The sequence below is a fragment of the Malaclemys terrapin genome, chromosome 15 (assembly GCF_027887155.1).
Source record: "Malaclemys terrapin pileata isolate rMalTer1 chromosome 15, rMalTer1.hap1, whole genome shotgun sequence".
In the NCBI taxonomy this organism is placed as follows: Eukaryota; Metazoa; Chordata; order Testudines; family Emydidae; genus Malaclemys; species Malaclemys terrapin.
The window spans coordinates 21,354,691-21,370,380 of record NC_071519.1 but is presented as its reverse complement, the minus strand read 5'-3'; the positions used below and the strand labels follow the sequence as shown (position 1 = coordinate 21,370,380).

Sequence of the window (15,690 nt, the reverse complement as noted above, 5' to 3'; positions counted from 1 at the left end):
TTGCCCCCAAGACAGAGCCTTAGCAATGAAGGCGTAGGGTATTACAGCGGTTGTCCTCAAATGCTCCGTCGTGCAGGAGGAACTGCATAGCGTTTGGTGTGTGTGGGAGGGGTGGGTTTACAGCTGTATTCTTTTCATAAGAGGAGATGGAGAGAGTATGAGAGAGAGATTTTTATCCACAAATCCATCCCTGCTTAAAGGGCAGAAAATTCTGCTGAGTCGCAGCCGCTGGAGCAGCCTGGCTCAAACACGACTGAACCTGAAATGCCTTTGCATCCCCCCACCCAAGAGTGGGTTGTACCCATTCCCCTAATGATGCAACCCCCTGATTTTACGAAGGTTCTGGGTGTCTCCAGATCGCTCGGGAGGATCAGGGTTCTACTGTCTTTGGAGCAGGAGTTTTGTTTGGCCTCAATATGGGGTCAAAACCACAAACTTCTCCTCTGCTACTACCCCTAAATCCAGTCTGATTGTTGTTGTTTTTTCCAGCCTCTTTTCTTTTGCACACACCACACATGACCTGCCCCAGTGACTGCAGAAGGAAAGGATGGGAGGCGACCGTTCGTTTGAAGTTCATCCCAAACATATCACAAAGACATCCAAATCTTGCTTCCCACAGCTGGCTGGCTGAGTATTGAGGCTTCACCAAGCAGACTGTGTTTGAGAAAGATACCAGCACAGTGGTCAGTCCAGGCTGGAGACTGAAGGGGGGGGAATGGGGAGTGGGAAAGGGTTGGGGATGGTGATAGGTTTGGCCTAAACTTTATCTTTCCAGTCAAGAGGCTGCAAGGCAAGCTTAAGGAAAGAGTATCTCTACGGGGGAACGAATGGTGTATGCCCTGGGAAAAGCAGTGAAAGTTTGGGTAGGCTCAGACAAATAGGAAAAGACGAGCCAGTTCCGTCATAATAACTGGAGATGGGCCTATGCTGCAAAGCTGGGAACTGGGTATGTTAGTTCCTAGAGATCTGGGGGTGTTTGGATACAAGGGTTTGGTTCCGTCCATTTTAGGATCCAAACTCTCCCCAAGTTTGGGGGTGTTGGGATCTGGGTTAGTTCAGGCCAGCTTGTCTTAAGAGTTGATTGGAACCTTCATGCCAGGCCCAAACGGAGCCTTCGTTGAAGTCTGATGAATGTTACCGATTGATTTTTCCTTCTTTTTTTTGCTCCCCTTGGTGCTTTCTGGTTCGGTCCAGGACTGGGAGCAGCAGTGCCAACATACCACGCTGCATCAAGCCAGAGGGGAACAGGAACCAATGGAAACCTTGCCAGGAAGCTTATGACAAAGGGCTCAGCCCATTTCTGCCAAAGATGTTCAGAGATTTCGGATTAGCTTTGACTGCCTCTCTGAACAGAACACCTAAACCTTGGGGTCCCCCGTCACTACAAACCAACTTCAGTGCCCTCCGAGGAGGGACACCGTAGATGAGACAGATTGGACAAAACTCGCCTGTTGGACTTGGCTTAGGAGCAGTGGCTCATTTCTGCCGGGATCACTGGGGGAGGAGTGGGGGGAGAGGGGAAGAGGGAGATAACTATGAAACTCTGTAGAGAGGCAGGATGGTCCAGTGGTTAGGGCACAACCTAGGCCTGGGTTCAATTTCCTGCTTCACCAAAGACTTCCTGTGTGACCTTGGGCAAGTCACTTAGTTTCTCTGTGCCTCAGTGTCCTATCTGTAAAATGGGGATAATAAAACTGCCCTGCCTCACAAGAGTGTTCTGAGGATAAATGCAGTAAAGATTGTGAGGGGTCAGATACTACGGTGATGGGAGCCATGTAAATGTGATAAATAGATAACCCCCTTCACCCACAAATGGGGGATATATTTTAGCCTATAGACTTCCAACTCCTCAGGAGTCTCCTGTACTTTGTTGCCACCATGTATCCTCTGCCCTCCCCCCCAGTAATGCAGCTGGATGTCTTCGAAACAAACAAGGCCACAAAAGGAAAATAAAAGACCATCTCCCCATGGCACTGAGCTCAGAGGCTCAGCACTAAACATCCGCTGGAAATCAGTCTGGAAAAACAATAAACTCCCTTCGAAGGCATTACTCCACCAGGGAGTTACCCAGCAATCCAGAAACCAGACTGTCATTAGACAGACAGAGGAACTGCTGCGTGGAAAGGAATTCTCTTCAGAAGGCTGCCTGACCTACGCTCACACAGGAGCTTGCTTTAAGGTCAATGCTTGCATGGGTTTGGCAGAGCCGCCCAACTAAGGCTAAAGAAGCCAATGGGTCTGAACTGGGTAAAATGTATGAGTGCAAAAGCCAGAGATGGACTGGAGTCTTGGGGCTAGAGTCTACTCTGAGTTATACCTGTGTAAATCTGGAGTTACTGACTACTCTGTCTCCAATGGAGTCACTCAGCTTTGCACTGGTTTAATTGGGATGAGCTCATCTAGTCTATTCTTCTGCTGGGACATTATATTTTATGATTGTTATTCATTTGTATTATGGTTAGTGCCTTAAAGGCTGCAGCAGAGGTCATGGCCCCATTGTGGTAGGCACTATAAAAACACCTAATGAGAGACAGACAGCCCCAACGTGACTGCCATTTAAATAGACAAGACAGACCAAAGGAGGCAGAAAGGTCTTATCTCCATTTTACAGTTGGGAAAACTGAGGCCCAGAGCGATGAAGTGATTTGCCCAATGCTAAATGGGAAATTTAGTCGTAGAGGTTGGAATTGACCATTTGGTTTTGTCCCCAACTGGAACGAAAACAAATATTTTTTAAATTGCCTTTGAAGCAGGATTTCCTAAAAACGTCAGTCTCAAAAAATGTTTGTTTTGGAATTCCAAAATGTTGTCTGGAATTTTAGTGTATGTGGGATCCCCCCGTTTATATTATTTTCACTCTCTCGCGTAGCATGCCTGTAATAGGAGGGCATCACATGGCTCAGTCCATTACAGAAATAGGTGCTAACTGTGCAGCTCAGAGATGGATCCAACTCTTCCCTAGTTTGGGGTGTTTGGGTCTGGGGATTTCATAATACACATCACTACGGCTATCATGTCATAATAGAATAGTTAGAATAGCCTATTCTTTTTATTTTATTTTCAAAATCATTAAGGGCAGCTGCTTCTTAGTACTGATTGAAGCAGCTTCTCTTGATAAAAGTGTCTTCTGTTTCGGTTGTAATGAGACAGCAAGACACTTTGACAGAATGTCAAAGACACTGTTCTGCAGTCTAATACCTGTCCCATCCTTGCTGCATAGTGGCTCTTTGGGTCTACGGAGATTGCATATATATATATATGTAAAGGGTACACACAACTGTAAGGGTGTGTGTGTGCACACACACCTAACTATCTATCTATCACCTGCAATCTTCTTAGACCCAAAGAGCCGCTATGTACCAAGGATGGGACAAGTATATTTATTATAAAGTTAACTTCATGCCCTTGCAAGGTGCCAGGCTGCTATCTCTGGGGAATGGAATCTTCTATTTATCCACAGAGCAGGTGGCAGTAATGAAACGTGTGCTTTCAACCCACAAGCCCTGATTCAGCCAGTCTCTCCAGAAAGCTTGGAAACCTCTCAGAATTTGGCCCAAATTTTGGGTTCAAACCCCAAACTAAGGAAGGTCTGTTAGATGCACACACTTCTGGTACTGCAGTTCTATACACACAACTATTGTTTTACACTATAGCTTTGGTGTAAAAAGACTGCAACTCCTGCTAAAATAATTGAGAGTTGCACCTATTTATACAGGGCTTAACTTGGCCCAACATAGCCTGTAAACAGCAAAAGAGCATGGAAAAGATGTCCACAGCTTTCCACTGGCCCATCTCCTATGCGTGCCCTTTACCTATGGATAGAGGTGGGAGAGGGTTCCTGATTGGAGCTGGGGAAATAGAGGAAAGATTTTTTCCTATTTATCTGCTCAAACTCAGCAACAATTGGTGATTTAGAAGCATGCATGACTTTTTCACGGTCACTTCCTGCGAAGGCTCAAGCTTTCCCAATGCTCAAAAAAAAGGGAACGTTTCATGCAAATAGTCACCCGACCAGAATTGAAAATCATTTATCTGCTTGCAAAATGTGCAATTCGCACTGCTCCCTTGAGTCAGGCCTTGTCTACATCCAGAAGTGGGGCCAATTTCAGTCAAATCGGTTTTAAATCATCATTTTTCTATTTTCCTAGCGGCAAGGAGCCCTAGCCATGGACCAGCACACCATTGTGCTAGGCGCTGTACAAACACAGAACAAAAAGACAGTCCCTGCCCCCAGGAGATTACAATCGAAGTATAAAACATGAGACAACAGATGGATACAGACAGATGGGGGAGCACATGGAAAAATCACTCCCTTTAGTTAAATAGGTGCAAATTTGTTATGTAAGTGTCAGAGTGATTTGTATATTCATTTGTGACATTCACCCTTGGAATGTTATGTGGACCAACAACCATATCCTGAAAAAATTTGCAAACAATTTGGGATAAATCTGATTATTTTGTGATCATCCAGCTACGGGCGGTGGGGGTGCTGGCGAGTTCAAATCCATCAGTTCAGTTATTTGTTGTAAATTATTCATTCAGCTCATCTTAGCTCCTCTTACAAAATATGGGTGGGGTTTGCACTGGTTTAACTGTGCTCCTCTCCCGTCAGCGGTAAAACTCCCATTGTTATGGGAGCAGAGTTAGACCAATGCCAAATGCTTTTGAAAATTCCATCCTACATATCTGACTGCATTGCCTAACTGTGTTGCTGCACTGGCCAGACGGGAGACATCTCCAGCTCTTTGTAGATTATAAGAGTTATACACCATCAGTTTGTAAGAAAATACACACTTGTTGGTCTCCCACACCTTGCTGTGCAGCACACTGTTCCTGATCAGTTTTCCACCTCAGTTTTTACAACCCCATGAAAACTGTTCCACTTGAAGTCATAACCCTCTGAGCCCCGGAAGGATGAAGTCAGGGGCAGAAAAAAGGAATGCAAATGCAGTGGATAGAAAAGAAAATGGATGAGCTGGAGTCATGTAGGATCTATCTACTTATAAAGCTTCTCTTATCATCACATCTGAGCTCCTCACAGTGTATTTATCCTCACGACACTTCCAGGATGCAGGTGTAACCCACACATCTCCTAGGTTTGGTGCTCTGTCCCATCAAGTGGCCCTAAGGCCACTTAGGCTAGGTCTACACTACCCGCCTGAATCGGCGGGTAGAAATCGACCTCTCGGGGATCGATTTATCGCGTCCCGTGGGGACGCGACAATCGATCCCCGAATCGACGCTCTTACTCCACCAGCGGAGGTGGGAGTAAGCGCCGTCGACAGGAAGCTGCAGAAGTTGATTTTGCCGCCGTCCTCACAGCGGGGTAAGTCGGCTGCGATACGTTGAATTCAGCTACGCTATTCACGTAGCTGAATTTGCGTATCTTAAATCGACTCCCCCCTGTAGTGTAGATGTACCCTTAGAAACAGATTAGTGAGTCTGCTCTACTGCCTTAGCTAACAGCCACATGGCTTTTAGCTCATGCATTTAGCTTCAGAGGTCCCAGGTTTGATCCCACCCGCCAACAACTGGGGTCTAACAGCCTTACAAAGGGAAGTGTTATTATCCCTATTTTACAAGCAGAGAGTGCTAAGGGATTTGCCTAGGATCCTATGAGAAATCTGTGGCAGAGGAGGGACTTGAACCAAGGTCTCCCAAGTCCCAAACTACTGGGCTCAACACTGGATCACCCTCCCTCACGGGGTAATGCTATAGCTCCTTTCAAAGAGTAGTCCATGAGGCTATTCAATATCCCTGTTTGGAAGCCCACTGCAGGAGCTTACTAAAGCAAAATGGGCTATTAAAAGAAGAGCAGGCCCTCCCAGGGTAGGGCGGTGCTGTGGGGGACAGGACCAAAGAGGTTTAACAAAATCCTGCTACCTTTGAACACAAGGTTATTCACACCATGCTGGCTTTTGAGCATCCATAGTCAGTGAATGTCTCTCTCATATTTTCTCCTCCTTCAACAAATTCCCCGCCGGATCCAGAGGAACACAGGACTTGCCATCCTGGCTCAGAGCCGTTCAATATCCTGGCTCTGATGGTGGTGCACCCCAGTTTCTTTGGAGGAAAGTGCAAGAACTCCAAAATGGAAAATTATGGAATAATCTCCCCATAACTCCATCACTTAGTAGTTGGCTTAGTCACTGAAGAGAGTCTGTATTTTTTTTAACCATATAGCCATGGATGTTCCTATTATCTATATAAATATGCAGGTCTTTGTTGACTCCTACTAAGTTCTTCCCCTCAATGATACCTTGAGGCAGAGGATTTCACAGGCTAATTTTGGTTGGCGTCAAACAATATTTCATGAGGTGAGTTTTGATTTGCCTTTCACTCCCTTTTGTTCCTCCTCTTCCTCTCTCTCTCTCTTTCCCTTTCTCCTCTCTCTTCCTCTTCCCCTCTGTTTATCATCCAAGTGCAGCGTGAGATGTTCAAAACTCACCACAGCCTGTTTCCCTCCCCCTCACCCCCCTGCAAGTAAACATTGCACCAGCATCAGAGTGGTACTTACTTTCCCTGAGGTAACTGAGGTGAGACAACAGAACTTCTGTGTTGTAAAGGGAGGTGGCTCGGAGGAAATCTTCTTTGTTCATTTTGCACAGTTCCTTTCCGTCCATGTTCTGGAAGAGGGATGTGTCAATCTCCATTAATCCATACTCCTTTATAGCCCACTCCAGCCACTGGCGCACGTGTTCCTGGGTCCACAAGGTGGGATCTGGCAGAAGAAGAGACAGCTGGTAAATACCAGGCCCAAAGGGACAGCCTGTCACAGGAATGTCATGCTATCAGTCAGTTAGCCCATTAATAATATTAGTAATAGAGCACATTTCATCTACACATCTCAAAGGTGGGAAAGTATAATTAACTCTGGTTTACACATGGGGAAATTGAGGTACAGGGCAGCAAGGGACTCACCCCTAGTGAGATAATGAATCAATAGCAGAGCCAGGAGTAGCATCCAACTCACTTGGTTTGCACTCAGATGCACTATCTCCCCGGCCACCTTTGTAATAGCTGATGTATGACTCACCTCTTTGAATAAAAAGCTCATCCCTTTGAAGAGATGTACTTGTCACACTGTTAGGTGCCTTTAAGCTGCACCGCTATAGCAGGGATATGGAAGTCACCCAGCCTGTCCTGAGTGCATTACAAACTCCTAACAGATGGCCTTTTAAACTTTGAGAAGGGTGGTTATTATGGTCAGCAAAGGGAGTCTAAAAAATTCTTGGCCTTAACAGCTCTGTTAACCATGTATCTCTGAGTCACGTTTGCTGACTCAGCTGACAAACACAAGTTTTCAACCCCATTAGCCTTGCAAAAGCGACATAGCTATTGGAGGGTGAGCTGGATTCTATACTGTCTCGTGCATCGTTGTCAATTGTCAACGAAGGTCCAGTTGCAGAATTGTTATTAACGGCAACGATGGAAGAGATGGATGGCATTCAGCTGGAGGTGTCAGCACCCATGTTGAGAGTTCGCTGCACCGGCAGTTACAAATGGAAATCATCCTTTGAGTTTTAAGATGATGGGTTGGATCAGAAAGTCCCAGAGAGAATTAAGTATGCCAAGTCTTGATACCGTTTATACAGAATCATTTTCAGAGCCTATCTCCACTGTCAGATCCTTCCTGTGCTGTTTTTCTCATGTTCCCTCATCTGGAAATTTGAGCCACAAATTAGGTTCTCTTGCAAAATTACTTGAATTTAGGGAGTGGTCTGTGCCCAGACTCTGGGTCCTATCACCCTGGAATTTTGGATCTGGGCCTGTCTTTACATCTGGCACCTCTCTCTATGAGGGACTCTATTCAAATACTCAAGAACTTTGGCAGAGTTAGGCTATAGACTAGAACTTGATTGCATGACCATGTCTCAGCTGGCAATTCCTGTTTTTGATGAGACTGGAAGTATCCAGCATCACAGTTTCCTGCTACTTCAATTTCTGGTCCCTTCACACTAGAATATCCAGAGATGTGGGGCACAAATCATGACTGGGTGTTTAGCATAGCTTGGGGGATGGGATTGGCTGGCAGCCCATGCCACCCAAGCATCTCTGTATACAGAGGGCATCATCTAGTGGCTGCATCTGCTGGGTTTCAGGGCTGCTTCATACCAGAGTGAAATGGCAATGGAAAATCACTCCAGAAAATACTAAAAATACATAGTGAGATTTACTTACCTACTTCCTAATAGCACCTGAGCTTTTTAAAATTGAATTTTAACCATATAAGTTACTATCCTTCACTGTTAATTTACTTTTTGCATTTCCTCTGAGTTTAGGCAATGAAAATACCCTGATCAGCTGCACTTCTGTTTCCATCCAGTTTCTTGCCATTTCACTTTCAAGTTCTGGAGAAAGTTGGCCTTTCGGTTGTAAATATTGAAGGGGAATGTTTAGTTAGTTAGTTTTGTAAGATCCCAACATTTAGGGCCCAGGTTGACCTGACAGAATCCCTGAAACATTTTTCTAAATCTCAGGCATGTTCATTAACAATGTTGGGAGAAGATTCTGGAGAGTTCCTTTGGGTCATACATCACCCATTCTGGTCTTTCTGTCCCTATTAAACACATCAAACTTTAATGTCAAAAAGTCCCTGAAAAACTGCCTTCATAGCACATTAGCTAGAGTTTACTATCATTGCTGTGTCAGCTCTTAGGTAATAGTATTCTTGCCTCTCTCCACTACAGTGCGCTATAAATATTAACTCCGGATTGTACTAAGCGCTTCCAAATGCACTTCTTGGATGAATTGGGCCAAGTCTTTTCCAAATGGAGATCTGAGCCAATGATTAACTAGCCATCTAGTTTATTCCTGATTGACAAAGGCCTGCTGTTTTCCCAAGGGTCTCTTGGTTTTGATTTGTGGAGGCCTGAAAGTGACAAATCCCCACTTTCACTGTCCTTCCCAAAGGAGGAGACGACATTAAACTACCTCTTCCTCTAATGCTTCTAAAATCCTTCCTTTCCATTTCATCCTCACTGCTAAGGCCTTTGTTCACCTTTATGTAATGCACAAATAGCATGGTGATGGGCTCTATAATTCTCCCTTCTCAGCTACTACAGCCTTCTCTGCCCTCCAGTCAATGTTGATGCTGAAAACATGTCCCTTTCCATCATTCTACTTAGGTCATTCGCCTTTCTGAGGGTAAAATTCACCCCATGCAGGGGCCTTAACTGGGCTTAAACGGGACCTTGAGTACAGGGGTCAATCTTTTATTGGCTTCCCCTCTCTTACTGCATTCAGTTCAAACATCTTGTCCTTATTCCAAATGGTAAACAAATGCATTGGAATTGTCATCTGTTCACGATCAGTTCATGAACTGAAACCAGAGCTAAATTCGACAAATACACCTCTTTCTGCCGATAAATTGGAGAGAGTTCCGAGAAGAGCCACGAGAATGCGTAAAGAATTGGGGAACATGCCTTACAGTGATAGACTCCAGTAGCTCAATCTGTTTAGCTTAACAAAGAGAAGGTTAAGGGATGACTTGATCACTGTTTATCAGTACATGCATGGGGAACAAAAAATTGATAATAGGCTCTTCAGACTAGCAGGAAAAGGTATAACAAGATCCAGAGGCTGGAAATTGAAGCTAGACAAATTCAGACTAGAAACAAGATGCAATTTTTTTTATCAGTGAGGATAATTAACCATTGGAACAATTGACTAAAGATTGTGATGGATTCTCCATCACAGGCCATTTTAAAATTAAGATTGGATTTTCTCTGGTTCAAACAGCAACTAACTCAGAGAAGTCCTGTGGCTTGTGTTACACAGGAGGTCAGACTAGATGATCACAATGGTCCTTTTTCGCCTTGGAATCTATGAATAGTTCATTAGCTGCATCCTTCAGAACATAGGGGGAATCCTGGTCCCACTGAAGTCAATGGAAGTTTTGCCAGTGACGTCAATGGGGTGAGAACTTCGCTCATACAGTTTCCTTCATAGGGAAGTTCCTATGCTAAAGTGCTTATACACAGAGAGTTTCCAAACTTTATAGGGGAAAGACGCCCTCACCTTCCAAGCGTAAATTCTGCACGTTCCCCACAGCAGTGATTCCCAAATCCCTGATCATCTGAATGGATTTCATGTGCCCTGTTACATTTGGATAGGTACGGTTAGATATTGTATAAGGCCATACAGCTGCTTGGGAATTTTCCAACAAAATAGTTTTTTGATAGAAAAATACTGAAATTTTCTGATTTTTCATTGGAAATATCAAAGCAAACGATTTCATTTTTATTCAGCTCTACAATAAAGTGTATCTGCCTATGGTGCTATGGAGCCTCATGGGACATTTAGATCAGTATTTCAGGTCCCCATTCAATTTTATGAGCTGGGCACCCTGGCCAGACTACATCACCCATGATGCACCATAGTTTCCCCTCTGACTAAGCTGTGTGGTGCATCGTGGGAATCACATTGGTTAAAGACACAGAAACAAAATACTGGAGTTCCTCACAGGATGGAAAGCCTGATTTTTGCTTAGCTTTATATGGCTATTAATACAGAGAACTCAGCAGAGAACAGATAACTCTCCCCCACCCTCCCTGTCAAATCAAAGATGGACAGTGGCAGAAAGAATTTAGAACACAAATATTGTGATGCTGATGGTACCTGCTGGGACGATGACTCTCCTCTCATTGGTGGTCATGTTTGGGGGAGGGCCATTCTTTTCATCCATGTAGGTGCTGTAACTCATCGGGTTGGACTCCGTCCCCGCACCCACCAGTTTGCTGCATTTGTTAACGCTGCAGTCTACCGGCGACTCCCTGAAACGGGAAAGGTTAGGGTTAGGGTGGAGTAGAAGGAGAGCCAGTTGTAGGTCAGAAACAGGGGGAGTGTCTAGAGGGTACTTCTGTATCGCCTGTCATGTGACAGTCCCAGGTAATCTACACACCAGAAACCTCACAGGAGGAGCATGTTAATTATTACTCTATTAATCTATTAAACAGAAGGATAAACTCATGCACACAGGTGAGCACCCCAAATTCCAGCTGACGTCAGTGGCAACTGCAGATGCTTAGCACCTTTGAAAAATCAAGCTCCAAGTGCCTTGCTCAAGATCGCATAATAAGTCAGTGGCAAAGTTGCGATCCCAATAGCCCGGACTCCCAGTCCTCTAGCCACTGGCCACGCTGCCTCCCTATGAAAGTCTTCCCCTCCTCCCTTCATGTGAATCAGTGATCTCCAGCCAATGCCATATTGCATTACCCCTACTGGAGACAGCCTGCATTGCTTGATATCGCATTAGCCTCTGCAATAGACCAGATGTGACCTGGTGTTAGAAGCCTCCAATTGGTTCGTCTCACCCACCAGTTGTGCGGTGTCATAACCTAGATGGTCAACTCGTGGGAGACAAGAACTGACTGTTGTTGGTTTGGTTGGTTTGGGGCTGTTTTTTTTACTGTGTGTCGGTCCAGCACCTAGCGCAAGGCTTTAACCTTTGACTAGTACCTGTAAGCACTACTGCAATATAAACAATAAGAAATACAGCACTCCCTCCCCATTTCGTTATTAAAGGCCACAGAATGTCCACACTGGAAATATGGAGCTACAGAATGCTCCCAGGAAGATAATAAAAATGTGATAATGATCATTTATATTATTGCAGTGTCGGGCCTCATTGTGCTAGGTGCTGTCCATGTAACCCACTGGGGAATGGGTGCTGCAGGTCCCCTTCTGTGCTGATCCGCAGAGGATATCTGTCCATTACAGCGCTGCAGTAGCTCATACTGTAGATTCCCCAGTTTAATTCTTGGTGTGTCAGGGATAGCAGCCACCACATATCTGCAGTAAAAGGCAGTCCCTGGCTGACAAGTTCACCATGTAAATAGAGAAGAGGGAGTTGCCATCAGTTTACAGATGGGGAACTGAGGCACAGTGAGATTAAGGCCCACATTTTTAAAGGTATTTAAGGCTCTGTGGTGCTCAGGGTTGCAGTGCCTACCTGATTTATGAACATAAGTCTCATTTTCAAAAAGAATTTAGGCACTTTGGAGCCAAAATCCCTCTGACCGTCAATGACTTTTAGGGTTGCCTAAATCACTATTGAGAATGAGACGGAGGCTCCTAAATCAGCAAGGGTTTGAAATGCTGAGCACAGCAATGCTTAAATACCTTTAGAAATCTGGGCTTCAGTGTGTGGCTGAAGCAAGGGTTGAACCTGGATCCCCGTCCAGTTATCATGTCTGGTCTAGATGCGATAAATCGATCCCCGAACGTGCTCCCCATTGACTCCGGAACTCCACCAGAGCGAGAGGCGGTAACGGAGTCGACGGGGGAGCTGCGGCCGTCGATCCCGTGCCGTGAGAATCCGAGGTAAATCGATCTAAGATACTTCAACTTCGGCTATGCTATTCACGTAGCTGAAGTTGTGTATCTTAGATCGATCCCTGCCCCAGTGTAGACCAGCCCTTAGCTACATGACCACCCTGCCTCTTTGCCAATAGTGCAAAGAAACAAGCAAAGAAGTGCTTTGGGAGAAAGCTACTCACTGCAGGGTAAAGAACATGCCAGTGCATTCATCCCATCCTGGGAGCTAGTTGGGAAGATTTTCCAATATAGAACAGTAAATGAGTTTGTTTCTGAATCTAACAGACGGTGGGGGAATTACTGAAGTTCAGTGATCGTGGCTGGGAGATAAATACTCCACTGAGAGAGTCTAAGGCAGATGGTAATTTTTTCCTCATGTCTTGCTGGGGGAATGTGGCTTGAAAATGGAAATAAGATGTATAACTTACACATGTTTGAGTTTAAGGTTTTACTATTTCGCCTACTGTTTTTCCAGGCAGAGAACCAAAATCCACCTTCGGAGAAGCAAACTGCTGAAGGTTTAATGTCCCATGGCAGCCGGAGCAGAGTTTGAGCAACTGCTGGGATGTCAGGCTTTTCAGAGGGTCCAAGCACTTCCCACTCGCTGCAGAAATGCTCGGTGTCAGGTGTTAAATGCTCCATGTACTGGGAGCAAGAACGGTCCTGTTTGGAGGAGACTAGGGGAAATAACAGCATCCATGCTTGAGCTTTAGGACTCAATCCTGTACAGCGCTGATGGTCTCTAGGAGCTGCCTGGAAGCCTCCACTCCCATCGGCTTCAATGGTTGTTGAGAGGGTTCCACTTCTCTCAGCAACTGGACCTTTCAGCTCAGACTTTAATGGCCCATTTGATGGGTCTGATCCAAACCCCCAGATCTTTGCACTCCCCGATTTGAGGAGGTGAAATCCTGACTCTCATTGATTTCAGCAGAGTCAGGATTTCACCCCTGGGATCTACCTTACTTCTTACACTGCATCCATCACAGTGCAGTCTGGTTGGCCAGTATCCCTATGGACTGACCCAAACCCCACTGTTCTGTACTGCATTTCCCTTGGAAAACATTACTCTGACTTGAGCTTTTCTCTTGCAGATAATAGGGCAATAACATATACATATGTGTGTGTTCATATCTCTCTCTCCCAGATTTGCTCCTGTGAATATCTCTCTCAGAATCCAATCCGCATTAGATATAAACACACCCAGATGCTTTTTAATAGAGTAAACCAACACTCCTACTTATGCTATAAGCTCCATAGAGAAGGGAGGGTTTCTTTAGTCTCTCTGCAACATACCATGCATGGCAATGGTGTGTATACCAGTGTACCCATTAATAATGATGACAATGTTGTAAGATGGCTCCAAAGCATTTTCATTATGATTTTGCACCTGGCAAGCACAGACTTCTTCCCCAGCCAAAAGTCCAGCACTGGGGGGCATTGTTGGTAGAAGCTATGCATTTTCCCAAACTGGTATTTGGCAGGAGAATATAAACAACCCATCTTTTGAGAAAAATGCCATGAATGCTTTAATGATTATAAGTGGGCAGGACCTTACTTTAATCACCACTTGCTGCACAGTACCCCCGAACACCAGGCTGGACATTAGCTCAATGATTGACCCCAGCGCTCCCCAACCAAATCGCATTTGCAACACCTGGATTTCCCGTGAAGGTCTCCCTCCAAGTATAGTCCCAGCCTGGCCTTTTCTAGGACAGGGAATTTGAAAGGATCCCAGCAGAAGGTGGTGTAGCTGCAGGCTATACAAAGAGGAATGCAGTAAAATAACAACTACAGTGCAGGAGAGAAGCGGGAGAGCCGTTCACAGTGAATAGTTTATTCACCGACCACAGCCCCATCCTTCGTTCATTAATTACCCATGAGCAGACTTAGATTTTTTTTATCAATGTGTTCATAATTCAGAATTGTTTATGCGATTCTATTTCAGACGCTGGGTTGCTCCTTGGTTATTCCCGGAGTGCGGGGCTTCAAGTTTTCCAGTGGCTACACAATCCGGAATGAACAGGTGTAGCTCAGCATCGGTCTGCTGAGGTCAGTGGAGCGAGGCCCATTTGTCGGATTTCTTTTATGGACACTCACTATGGAAGGAGGGAACCCAAAGAGCATGGGGCTGTGCGGATCCCAACACCCTTCATCCCGACAGCAATGTTCGATTTCTGCTCCTTCCAAGAGGACATCGGGAGCTCAGTGTTTTGGGAAGGGTTAGGTTGGCCTCGCCAAAGCAGACAAGCAGCTAGCCTGGCATTGACAAAGAACTACTCTGTGCAACCTCACCCAGAGCTCCAGATATGTGGAAACAAAGCAACCACTGTACCAGGGCCTCTGTCTAGGAATCACCCTGAGCTTGAGTTTGAATTAGCAACATAAGGGATTCCAGTGATTTTGGAAACTCACTCAGCAGGAGATTTCCACTTTTTTCTCTTCCTTTCCTCTCCCCTCTTATCTCTTCTCCCTTCTCTCCTGTTCCTACTTCTTTCATCTTCTTTTTTATTCCTCTCCCCACACTATGTCCTTTTGTCTCTTCTCCCCTCTCCTCCCTGTTACTCATCTTTCCTTCTCCTTCCCCTCCTGTAGTGGCACAGATTACTGGGACATCCTTAAATGGATGTGCTGACTTGGTATTAATGTAACTAACACCTTCACACTGAATGGGCATCTAAATATCACTTTGGATCACTTGATGATTACCTGTTCTGTTCATTCCCTCTGATGCACCTGGCTTTGGCCACTGTCAGAAGACAGGATACTGGGCTTGATGGACCTTTGGTCTGACCCAGTATGGCCATTCTTATGTTCTTAAACATCACTGACTGGGGCTCCCCAAGTCCTGCCCTGGAGGGAATGTTTGGGATTATGGTCTCTTCTCCAATTGTTCAGAAGTTCTGTCTGGAATCTGAAGGGGATCTTCCCACTACATTACACTCTCCTTGCCCCCTTCTCATTCTCTCTTGGACTTGTAGACCCTCTTTATGTTTGTAAAGTGCCTGGATCATAATTGGTGCATCTGGCCACTACAATAATGCAAATACAATAATCAGAATACGAAGATGTATAGAGAAGGGGCAAAGGATGAACAAGAAGGGACCAGAGAGAGAGGGAGAGTACAGAGATGAAAGAAGAGTGATGTTAGACACAAGGGCATGAATATTGACAAACCCCCAATTCTTATCGAGAAACAGAATGATAGGAAAAGCACAAACCAATTCTCAAACACAGGCCCCTCATTTAGATTGTATTAATCCTGAATGTAGCGAGTCAAATGAGCACATCTCGTTATATAATCTCCAAATCCAAGAGCCTCAAGAATATTTATTCTCATAGCACTCCTGAGCAGGACAGAAGAATTATCCTCCT

General features: G+C 45.2%; 1 protein-coding gene across 4 annotated transcripts in view; it reads right to left on the bottom strand.

The window, feature by feature from the left end:
• Positions 1 to 15,690, bottom strand: part of FLI1 (Fli-1 proto-oncogene, ETS transcription factor) — a 114,578-nt gene that overhangs the window by 31,980 nt on the left and 66,908 nt on the right. For all 4 annotated transcript variants that reach the window (XM_054005435.1, XM_054005436.1, XM_054005438.1 and 1 more), the window contains 2 exons: positions 10,621 to 10,775; positions 6,518 to 6,721 (listed from right to left, as the gene is read on the bottom strand). In XM_054005435.1, coding sequence (XP_053861410.1) covers positions 6,518 to 6,721; positions 10,621 to 10,775 — 359 coding nt within the window. The remainder of the gene's footprint in view (positions 1 to 6,517; positions 6,722 to 10,620; positions 10,776 to 15,690) is intronic.